Below are 11,707 nucleotides of genomic sequence, written 5' to 3' on the forward strand. Positions count from 1 at the left end.
AACAGCTTCTTATAAAATTAAACATACACCTGTTCTTTGAGCCAGAAATTTCACTCTTAAATACCTAGCCAAAGGATATGAGAAATATACATCTACGAAGGAACTTGCACAGACAGCAGTCTTGTTGATAATAACCAAAAACTTTAAAGGTGCCCATCAACAGTTGAATGGATAAATTCATACTACTATGCAGTAATCAAAAAGAATTGTGGATACATGCAACAACATTGGTGATTCTCAAAAACATTCTTCCCATGGGGAAAAAAAAAGTCTTACACAGTATATATACTATATGATTTCATTTATATTTAATTCTGGAACAGACCAATCTATTGTGGGGGAAAAAATGAGAATAGTAGTTGCCTTTGGAAGGTGGTAGAGGAGCAGGGATTGACTAGGAAAGAGTGCTGGCCAATTTTAGAAATGTTCTGTATCATGACAGGAGTCCAGATTACATAGGTGTGTGCATTTGTCAAAACTCAGTGAATGTGTACCTTGGATTTGTTCGTTTCACTGTATGTGAATTTTACATCAAAAGAAAAATGCAATCAAAAACAACTCTAATTTTATGCATGCTGAACTACGTAAAATGTACCACTGTCTGCAATTTAAAGTGCACCAAAACACAAGATGGACTGATGGATGTATAGACAAATATATGGTAAAGTACAAATATAGTAAAACATAAATGGTAGAGTCTAGGTTTGTAGGTGATAGGAAACAGGTTCATTATAACAGGTGCTCATTCTTTCAATTTTGCTGTATGTTTCAACATTTTCATAATAAAAGAAACAGTTATTTGGGGGTTTTGCAGCAAATGGAGACACTAGAAGCTAAGAGGCAGGAGGTTCCTCTTACCTTGGGAAATGCAATTTAAAACCAGAACGGTTTTCCCAAAAGTAATTGACTTTTTTCAGTCAATGTTTCCTCAACTATTAAATGGGTAAAACAGTGACGGAGCTTCATATTATTAAGTATGTCCTGGTGGGTGGAATCGCCTTTAACTGGGCGCGGCTTCAAGCTGGTTACTCGTCCTGCCTACTCCCTCTCATGTCCTCGCAGTGCCCCTTTAGGCCCACCAGCTCGGAGACAATCTCCGCGACCTGCGCAGGCGGTCGCTCTGATAACTGCATCCCGGTTTCCGGGACGGCACCGGAAGTTACTTCCCATACGCCTTTCCTATTGGATGCCGGCCTTCCATGGGGGCTAGCGCCGCTGGGAAGGCGGAAGTAGCCGCAGGCATGGCGGCGGCCATGCCGCTTGCTCTATTTGTCTTGCAGCTTCTGGGGCCCGGCGGCTGGTGCCTTGCAGAACCCCAGCGCGACAGCCTGCGAGAGGAGCTTGTCATCACTCCGCTGCCTTCCGGAGATGTAGCCGCCACATTCCAGTTCCGCACGCGCTGGGATTCGGAGCTTCAGCGGGAAGGAGGTGAGGGCGCTAGGTCTGACCAGAGAAAGATTTCCGTAGTGCCTGCTAGCTGGCTGTAGAGTGGAGGCAAACCTTGGGGGCGGGGTCTAATTCCTGGGTGGAGTTCTGGATCCTGGGTGTGGACCCCGACGAGGTGGGGATCGTCACTCACCCGCTCCCTTTTGCCCAGTGTCTCATTACAGGCTGTTTCCCAAAGCCCTGGGGCAGCTGATCTCCAAGTATTCTCTACGGGAGCTGCACCTGTCATTCACACAAGGCTTTTGGAGGACCCGGTACTGGGGGCCACCCTTCCTGCAGGCTCCATCAGGTGCAGAGCTCTGGGTCTGGTTCCAAGACACTGTCACTAAGTGAGTGCACACCTTGGGGCCCGTTACAAGCCATGGAGGGAATGTTGCTGGGAAGGTGTTGTTATCCTGCGACTGCTCTTGGGGACAGCATTTCCAGTAGGCAGTTAGTCCACGGGAGTAGAGCTGGCATTGGAAGTAAGAACTATTACCACAGATGAATAAGCTTCCCAATTCTAAAACTTTCAGACCTGAAGTAGCACATGCATATCCCTACAGAGGCAAATAGCAAACAATTCATACTTATTTTATTTATTTATTTATTTATTTTTGAGACGGAGTTTCGCTCTTGTTACCCAGGCTGGAGTGCAATGGCGCAATCTCGGCTCACCGCAACCTCCGCCTCCTGGGCTCAGGCAATTCTCCTGCCTCAGCCTCCCGAGTAGCTGGGATTACAGGCATGCGCCACCATGCCCAGCTAATTTTTTGTATTTTTAGTAGAGACGGGGTTTCACCATGTTGACCTGGACGGTCTCAATCTCTTGACCTTGTGATCCACCCGTCTCGGCCTCCCAAAGTGCTGGGATTACAGGCGTGAGCCACCGCGCCCGGCCCAATTCATACTTATTTAGAAGTAAGGCAGTAGAAACCTGGCAACTGGGTAACCTTTTTAAATACATTAATTAATATTTTTTTCTATAATAGTAAATACCACAAAGGCCAACCATAGCATATCTGTGGGTCACAACTGGCCAACAGAATGCTTCAGTGTTAGAGGAACTGCTTTTGTTTGGGAGAGGGGCAGATCTAGTTACTGTGCTTGAACCACAAACCACTATTTCCCAGTGGCTACTGTGGCTGTCCTATTTAGAATAGAACCTTTCTATGCAATGGTTGCAAACATGTCTACATGAGCCACACAGGTAATAAATGAATAAAGGTATTTTAAAAATTGGCAAACACAGGAATGAGAAATATATCTCATTTTCCTCTTAATCCCAGTGTAAGAAATCAATAGTGCAAGTATGATAACAAATTTTAGGCCAGTAAAAGGGAGCAGCAGGAATTGTTGCAGGCTAGAGAGTTTGTGTGACATTCTAACGAGGACAGTTCTGTCACTCAGCTTCTATGGATTGTTGCTATGTGGGAATAGAGGCCTAATGTTGTCAGACCCAAATGTTTCTAAAATTTTTTTGTAGAAACAGGTTCTCACTATATTGCCCAGGCTAGTTTCAAACTCCTAGGTTCAAGCAGTCCTCCTGCCTCAGCCTCCCAAAGTGTTGGGATTACAGGCGTGAGCCACCACACCTGGCCTCATTTTTCAAGAGATACCAGCAATCTGCAATTTAATATGAAAATTGGCAAATTCAAGTATCAGCAAGTAATTAAAAAAAAATTTTAAGTGCTGTGCAGATCAATGTAGTGCATGCCAAATGAAGCATGTTTATGGTTTGGGTAGAGCTTTCAGGCTTCAAGTTTACCATTTTTATTTGAGGCTTAAGGATTGGAGCAATTTAAAAGCTCTCAACAAAGAAGTGTCAAAAGCCCCTGGACAACACTAAGGAATGAGGAATAAGCAGTGACTTCCCAGCTTGCCAAGACTTTCTTTCTTGCCTCAACTCTGGCTCCCCTACCCTTTCCTATCTACTCTGCTGTCACTGTCTCCCCTAAGCTAATGCTTAGAATTCTTTCTAGTGCTTATTAGGTTTTATGCTTTCTATTATTGAGAGCAAATTTCTTTTGATATTTCTCCAAGAAAGACCATCTAATTTAATTTGATGTTTTTATAAAGTCCTAGAACAGTTGTTTTTCCCATGTTCAGTGAGCTTTTTTGGATGTAAGACTTCTCACTATGATAGAACCAGGACTTACCTTTGTTCCCAGGGTATACACAGGGCAGTAGGCATTGTTTTGCCCAGCCGAGCACCTTCAAGGAAGATCAGTGAGTTCATTTCAGCTCTGATGTATGAGGTGCTTTCCATGGTGTCATGGGAAGCACATAGATGGCCCAGACTGGTCATTGTCCTCAATTTGCTTACAGCCTAGTTAGAGAAAAAAGGTGCTCAGGACACGATGCAGTTGCCACCCAGCCATCTCCCAGAAGTGACCTGGTAAGAGGCTTGGGTGGTCAGAACCATGACTGCACAGAGGAGGTTATGCTTAAGGAGGGCAGGAAAGGCTTCTGGAGGAGGGAGTAAAAAGAGCCAGATCTTGAAGGTAGGCAGAAAGTAATGAGCAAAGGCCTGCAAGGAAGGAAGAATCACCTGAGCAGACACTCATGGGTCTGCACCCGTGGGGATGCAGAAATGTCCAGAGGAGAGTGAGGAAGAAGGGGCTGAGTAAGATGAGACCCAGCAAGTGGGCTGGGTGGGTCTCACCTGTCTGATAGTTAAGAATACAGCCTTCTCCTACCATGGGTTTAGCAGCCACTTTGGGCTTTGAAAGAGGGAGCAGAGGCAGCCCCAGGACAGTGAGTGGATTTGTGTCTCTATCCAGTGTGGATAAATCTTGGAAGGAGCTCAGTAATGTCCTCTCAGGGATCTTCTGCGCCTCTCTCAACTTCATCGACTCCACCAACACGGTCACTCCCACTGCCTCCTTCAAACCCCTGGGGCTGGCCAATGGTGAGATAATCCCTGCAGCCCTTTCCTTCTTCCTCTTACCTCCTACCCAAATCTTTGCCTCCTTTTTCCTCAGTTTCCAGCTACTTCAGCCTGGGCTAGATCCTAAGTCCCCTATGTGTGCAGGCCCCCAATACTGTGCCATCTCTGCATGCCTTCTCCCAAGTGAGAAGGGAGTCCCACTCCCACCTGGGACTGTCCAGACTGTGGTGCTAGAGAGTGGTGTGGGGAGCAGGAGGGTCATCCCCATCTCTGGAGTGTGGGTCCTGAAGGGTGAGAGCCCAAGGACTACCCCAGGCAGACCTCTTGTCTCCCTCAGACACTGACCACTACTTTCTGCGCTATGCTGTGCTACCTCGGGAGGTGGTCTGCACTGAGAACCTCACCCCGTGGAAGAAGCTCTTGCCCTGTAGTTCCAAGGTGAGGCCACACAGCCTGGCAGCCAGGGGGGTTTACAGAGAACCTGCACCCCAGACCAAGTGCTCCATCCAGGGCATCTCTTCTGTTACCTCTTTCCGTCTCCTCCAGGCAGGCCTCTCTGTGCTGCTGAAGGCAGATCGCTTGTTCCACACCAGCTACCACTCCCAGGCAGTGCATATCCGCCCTGTTTGCAGAGTAAGTCATGGGAAGTAGAGGAAACTGCCATCCTGGGGCTTAGAAGAAAAGCATGTGACCAAGGGTCTTTCTCAGGCTAAGCAAGTACTAAGTGGTAGATGAGGTGATGGTTCTTCAGGGCATTGGCCAAGCACCAAGAAAACAGTGGTTGCCTAGCAAGCATTGAATACATATTTGTCATGGAAAACAGTGGTGCAGAACAATAGCTGTGTGGGAGCAATTGCTAGCTTAGTCACTTGCCAGCTGGCATAACCTTGGGTGAATCATTTCATTACCCTGAACCTGGTTTCCCACTCTGACACATGACATTGATCATAGACTCCACCCCTAGAGTTGTGATAGTTTATCAAACTGATGCACATAAAGCTGCCAGCATGGGGTCTGGCATGGGGTCAAGTGCTCAGGAGTTTGTGGGAGCAAATCAATGGGTGTGAAGATACATAGATGAGGGATTGAGTCTGAGTAGGAGTCTTTTTTTTGGGACTGTGTGGTTGGGTGAGAGTGACACTCCCTCACTGCTACCATCTGGCCCTTTTGATAGAATGCACGCTGTACTAGCATCTCCTGGGAGCTGAGGCAGACCCTGTCAGTTGTATTTGATGCCTTCATCACGGGGCAGGGGAAGAAAGGTAAGCTATCTCGGCAACTCATCTCTACCCACCTATGCCGGCCCTGCATTATCTGTGTGGACTAGGCCTAGGCCTGGCCCCTGCTTAACACTGCTCTCTGTTTCTCAGACTGGTCCCTCTTCCGAATGTTCTCCCGAACCCTCACGGAGCCTTGCCCTCTGGCTTCAGAGAGCAGAGTCTATGTGGACATTACCAACTACAACCAGGTAACAGGGTCTCCAGCCACACAAACAAACTCCTAGTCCCCAAGACCAGCCTTCCCTCTCTGCTTGCTTCTTAGCCCTGCCCTTGTGTCCCTAGGACAATGAGACATTGGAGGTGAACCCACCCCCAACCACTACATACCAGGATGTCATCCTGGGCACTCGGAAGACCTATGCCATCTATGATTTGCTTGACACCGCCACGATCAACAATTCTCGAAACCTCAACATCCAGCTCAAGTGGAAGAGACCCGCAGAGAATGGTGAGTAGGTGGATGGTTGGACTGCTGGGTTGCAGCAGCTACAGAGAAAAGACCACAATGCCACGTCTTTGCTGTAAGATGATAGGGATGTATTTAGACCAGATCTCCGGAGTGATATGCTGCTGACTCTAGCTCTTCCAAGCTCTATGATTTTGAGTAGGTTCCTAAATTCTCCAAGCTTCAGCATCCACATCTGAAAAATGAAGAATATACCTAGCGAATTGGATGAGATGATGTGAAAAATGGAGTTAGTTCACGCATTCCCTTAATCAACCAAATATTTTTGAATTTATACTATGTGCCAGGCATAGAGTGTTGAATAAGACAGAGGGCACTGCACTCAAGAAATATAATGTCTACTAATTGAGGGGCAGCTGTCAGTTAATTACGGTTGTGTTCAGTTCCCTTACCAAGGTAAAGAGCAGAATATCATGAGAAGACCTGGTTTGGGTTCGAAGGGGCACAGTGTTCATCACATAAGCACTTAGTAAATACTAGCAACCTATTGTCATCATTGCCTGTGGGCTGGGAAAGACAGGATGATTCCAGAACCCAGATTGCCCAGCTTCAGTGGCAGGACTGTTTCCCATCTACTCTCTGGCTCTGGACTCTGAACATGGCCTGGGCAGTTGGGGTGGGGAGTGACCCTTACCTTCGGCAGCTCTTAACTGTTGACATTTCTCTACACAGAGTTCCCCCCAGTGCCCTTCCTGCATGCCCAGCGGTATGTGAGCGGCTATGGGCTGCAGAAGGGGGAGCTGAGCACACTGCTGTACAACACCCACCCATACCGGGCCTTCCCGGTGCTGCTGCTGGACACCGTACCCTGGTATCTGCGGCTGTATGTGCACACCCTCACCATCACCTCCAAGGGCAAGGACAACAAACCAAGTGAGGAGCTGAGTCCTGAGCCAGGCCCCCAGCCCACCCTCTCATGCTCTCTCCAGGTCCCCCAGACTCTCATTTCCCAGAGTAGTTCCTGAAGTACTTCTGAAAAGCTACAGAGGCATAAAGAGTAAGGAATAGTTTCAAAAATGCAACGGGAGCCTCATTGTACCAGGTTCAGGGGTAATTTTATAAAACAGAAATAATTAAAACACATAATACTGGTGATTCTTAATAGGACTGTACAAGGACAGTAGCTTCCTTTTTTGCTTACTTTTGCCTCCTTTCCAGATCATTGGGTTTTGTGTAGGGAAAGGGCTTGGCAGTCTTGGGTTTTTGAAGCTAGGAAGATAGCAGAGCTAGAGTAGACGGTGTTTTGTTTCCTTGGCAGGGGTAAAGAGGTACAGTTATTGATTGATTGATTGATTGAGACAGAGTTTCACTCTGTTGCCCAGGCTGGAATGCAGTGGTGCGGTCTCAGCTCACTTCGACCTCCGCCTCCTGGGTTCAAGCTATTCTCCTGCCTCAGCCTTCTGAGTAGCTGGAACTACAGGTGCCTGCCACCACACCTGGCTAATTTTTTGTGTTTTTAGTAGAGAGAGGGTTTCTCCATGTTGGTCAGGCTGGTCTCGAACTCCCCACCTCAGATGATCCACCTGCCTCAGCCTCCCAAAGTGCTGGGTTTACAAGCATGAGCTGCCTCGCCTAGCCTGGAAAATTTCAAACCCAAACCCAAATAGAATAGTATAATAAACTCCCCTATACCCACCCTGCAGCTTTTTTTTTTTTTTTAAGAGACAGGCTCTTGCTCTGTCTGTCACCAGGCTGGAGTACAGTGGCATGATGATGGCTCATTGCAGTTTCAGACTCTTGGATTCAAGCAATCCTCCTACCTCAGCTTCCCCAGGGCTACAGGCATGAACTACTGTGCCTTTTATTTTTTCGTAGAGACAGGGTCTTGTTATGTTACACAGGCTGGTCTCAAACTCCTGGCCCCAAACTCATGCCTCGGCCTCCTAAAGTGCTGGGATTATAGGTGTAAGCCACTACCTGCTGGTGTATCTTAAAGCAAATCTTGGACATGATCAATTAACCTTTAAATACTTTAAGGATTTTGAAAAATGTAACCTTATCATTACCACTTCTGTTTTCCCCTATGGTCTTAAAAATGTCTTTTTATAATTCGTTTCTTTAAATTGGGATCTAAACAAGGCTCTCACATTGCAATTGCTTAATATTAGGTCCTCTTGAGTGGGCACAGTGGTGCACCCAAGCGAAGAACTTCATATAAAGCAAATGCAGTGTAATCTCAGCACTTTGGGAGGCCGACACGGAAGGACCACTTGAGTGCAGGAGTTTGAAACCAGCCTGGACAACATCGTGAGACACCCCCCCACCGCCGCCACCTCTACAAAAAAAAAAATTATTTTTAATTAGCTGGGCATGGTGATACATCCCTGTAGTCCCAGCTACTCAAGAGGCTGAGGTGGAAGGATCACTTGAACCCAGAAGGTCAAGGATACAGTGAGCCATGATCATACCACTGCACTTCACTGTGGGCGACAGTGTGAAACCCTGTCACACCCACACAAAAGTTTCTCTTTCTTTAAAATTAATAGACTATTCTCAGAGCAGTTTTAGGTTTACCGAAGAATTGAGCAGGAAGCACAGAGTTCCCATATCCTCCCTGTCTCTGCACCCAGAATTTCCCTGAACACTAAGCATCTTGCATTTGGTGGGGTACTCTTCAGTCTCTTTAATCTGTAGCAGTGCCCGTGCTTTTTTTTTTATGCCATTTATTTGTGGAAGAAACTGGGTCATTTGTTGGATAGAATGTTCCACATTCTGGCTTTGTCCTTGTGCTGGTGTTTAGCATGCTCCTCCATCTCCTATATTTCTTGTGTATTGGTGGTTAGATTTAGAAACCTGATTAGATTCATGTCCCACATTTTTGGCAAGAAAAGTTCCCAGGTGGCTCTGTGAGCTTCTTCTGCATCCCATCAGGCACTTGGTGTCTGGTGCCCCAGTTCTAGTGTTGTGAAGATTGATGAGTAGCCTGCAGCACTCCCAGCAGCCTCTCTTGACTGCATCCTGGGATCACTGCCCTGGAAACATCCTCTCCCTTTTTTTTAGCCCACTTTCTTCCCGAGTCTGCCTGGCTGCTACGCTCCTAAGCCCACCTTCTAGGCACCCAGATTGAGGCCAGACGGCAAGCAGCAGAGACAGGGGCAGTAGGTAGCCTGACCCCACGAAAGAGGTGTGGGTGACCCTTGCCTGTCTCTAGGTTACATCCACTACCAGCCTGCCCAGGACCGGCTGCAACCCCACCTCCTGGAGATGCTGATTCAGCTTCCGGCCAACTCAGTCACCAAGGTTTCCATTCAGTTTGAGCGGGCGCTGCTGAAGTGGACTGAGTATACCCCAGACCCTAACCATGGCTTCTACGTCAGGTGGGCCCCACTCCCGCAGGCTGCCTCTCATCCTCCCGACCCACCCGCTCCGCTGCTTACCCCTTGGCAGGGGAGCCAGGTGGAAACACAGGCCATCTCTCTGCTTCTCTGTAGCCCATCTGTCCTCAGCGCCCTTGTGCCCAGCATGGTAGCAGCCAAGCCAGTGGACTGGGAAGAGAGTCCCCTCTTCAACAGCCTGTAAGTGTGACTACACTCACTGATAACACATTCTCCACTGCCTGCTGGGTCTTAACACAGGTGACCAGGCTCCTGCAGGGGCGGTCAGGGTAGATGTTACATCTTCCAAAGAATGTACAGATTTAATTCAATCCTAATAAAAGTCACAGCAGCCTGTGAAGTTTGTGAAGACTTTATAAAATGATTTTAAAGAACACATTTATTCAGAGCCTACATTTACTCCTTGATCTTAAATATTTAATGAAGCACTTATGAAATGCCAAGTGCTTCTGAGAGCACTGGAGGTACAAGAATAAACAAAACAGACTTGGCCCTGCCCTCCCTTTGCTGACAGTCTAGAGGAAAGAGTCTGTTCTAGAGAGTAATGGGGTTAGAGGTGGGATAGGGATTGATTTACTGGGTTATCTAGGAAGGCTTCTTTGAGGAGGTGGCATTTAAGCTGAGATCAGGCTAAGAATGAGGTAACCAAAGGCCGGGCCCCTTTCTTCCACTTCAACACCAGGCTTCTCTACTTTTTTGTTTTCGTTATACTTTAAGTTCCGGGATACCTGTGCGGAACGTGCAGGTTTGTTGCATAGTTATACATGTGCCATGGTGGTTTGCTACACCCACCAACCCATTGTCTAGGTTTTAAGCCCTGCATGCATTAGGTGTTTTTGTCCTAAAGCCCTCCCTCCCAGTGCCTCACGGCCCCCCACCTGCCAGCTGCTCTCCTTTTATCAGGTTTATAGATTGAGCTGTGCTGCCTTTTGAAAGGTTTTGAGCCTAAGAGAACATTGGAAACACTTACTGTGCTTCACTGCCCAGGACTGCCAGAGTGAGGACGGGGTGAGGTGGGGAGGAGCAGCCAGTCCTGTCTCACCTCTCCTTCCCCAACCCCAGGTTCCCAGTCTCTGATGGCTCTAACTACTTCGTACGACTCTACACGGAGCCGCTGCTGGTGAACCTGCCGACACCGGACTTCAGCATGCCCTACAACGTGATCTGCCTCACGTGCACTGTGGTGGCTGTGTGCTACGGCTCCTTCTACAATCTCCTCACCCGGACCTTCCACATCGAGGAGCCCCGCACAGGCGGCCTGGCCAAGCGGCTGGCCAACCTTATCCGGCGCATCCGAGGTGTCCCCCTCCTCTGATTCTTGCCCTTTTCAGCAGCTGCAGCTGCCATTTCTCTCTGGGGAGGGGTGGCGGTAGGCCCAAGGGCTCTTTCTGCCACTCGCTCTCCTCAGAGTTGGCTTTTGAACCAAAGTGCCCCGGACCGGATCAGGGCCTACAGCTGTGCTGTCCAGTACAGGATCCATGAGCCAAATGTGGCGTTTGAATTTGAATTAAATTAGAAATTCATTTCCTCACCTGTAGTGGCCACCTCTATATTGAGGTGCTCAATAACCAAAAGTGGTCAGTGGCTGCTCTACTGGACAGCAGAGGAAAAGACTTCGGTCACTGCAGAAAGGTTTGTTGGCAGCACTGGCCAAGGTGATGGGTTGTGCTGCACGGTGTGGTCAGTGTGTAGTGGAGGGAGTTTACTGGTTGTGGAATAAAAATGACGTTTTCTTGGTTCTTTGCCTTCTGTCCTGGGAAGAGCTGCAGACTGGGGGTGGCTGCCAGGTGCCTGAACAGGACCTCCTACTCTATGCCTGCCCCCACAACACACACACATCCAAAAAAAAAAAAAAATCCTAAACAACCCACTACCTCCTCCCACCTGGTCAGAAATTTCTTCTCCTGATCTCCCCATCCCCATCCGCATCTGATTGCAATTCCCAGAGCTGCCCAGGGCTGTTTGAGAGGGTTTCTGAAAGCATAATCCATGACCATGGAAATGAATCATCCTACTTCTTGGGGGCCCTGAGAACCAGTCCACATCAGCAAGGATAGAGTGGAGAGGTGGGAGAGTTTTGGGTGGTGGGTCTCTAACTGGAGTGTGCATCAGGTATTGGGGGCACTTGTGAAAATAACTTAGGTTCCTGGGGTCCAGATCCTGCTAATTCAGTTGGTCTGGGTATGGCCCAGCCTTTGACTTTTTAGCAGGCTCCCCAGGAGCTCATGCTGTGTGCTGTCCTCAGACCACCCTCAGGCTTCGAAGCCAGGCTCTTTGGATTGAAGCCCACTCTGCCCACCTCCCCTGCTGG

At 48.2% G+C, this 11,707-nt stretch overlaps 1 protein-coding gene across 3 annotated transcripts; it reads left to right on the forward strand.

Moving 5' to 3' along the window:
- The first annotated feature begins 1,225 nt into the window (after nt 1–1,225).
- PIGT (phosphatidylinositol glycan anchor biosynthesis class T) lies at nt 1,226–11,134 on the forward strand. Of its 3 annotated transcripts, XM_002747589.7 has the most exons (12): nt 1,226–1,428; nt 1,598–1,775; nt 4,209–4,336; nt 4,653–4,753; nt 4,862–4,948; nt 5,490–5,577; nt 5,686–5,783; nt 5,878–6,043; nt 6,734–6,934; nt 9,213–9,378; nt 9,493–9,576; nt 10,459–11,134. In XM_002747589.7, the coding sequence occupies exons 1-12, from the start codon at nt 1,242–1,244 to the stop codon at nt 10,709–10,711; spliced, it is 1,737 nt and encodes a 578-aa protein (XP_002747635.4). In that variant the 5' UTR covers nt 1,226–1,241; the 3' UTR covers nt 10,712–11,134. The 3 variants fall into 3 exon arrangements, with proteins under 3 accessions (XP_002747635.4, XP_008994254.3, XP_078227879.1); XM_008996006.5 differs by lacking the exon at nt 6,734–6,934; XM_078371753.1 differs by lacking the exons at nt 1,598–1,775; nt 4,209–4,336.
- Nucleotides 11,135–11,707: the final 573 nt, after the last annotated feature.

The sequence above is a fragment of the Callithrix jacchus genome, chromosome 5 (assembly GCF_049354715.1).
Source record: "Callithrix jacchus isolate 240 chromosome 5, calJac240_pri, whole genome shotgun sequence".
Taxonomy (NCBI): Eukaryota; Metazoa; Chordata; class Mammalia; order Primates; family Cebidae; genus Callithrix; species Callithrix jacchus.

Excerpts from the sequence above, each read along its gene's own strand:
- PIGT (XM_002747589.7), top strand. The coding sequence starts at position 1,242 with ATGGCGGCGGCCATGCCGCTTGCTCTATTTGTCTTGCAGCTTCTGGGG. Across the intron at positions 4,949-5,489 it reads ATATCCGCCCTGTTTGCAGA|AATGCACGCTGTACTAGCAT; the intron begins GTAAGTCATGGG and ends CCCTTTTGATAG. Across the intron at positions 5,578-5,685 it reads CACGGGGCAGGGGAAGAAAG|ACTGGTCCCTCTTCCGAATG; the intron begins GTAAGCTATCTC and ends TCTGTTTCTCAG.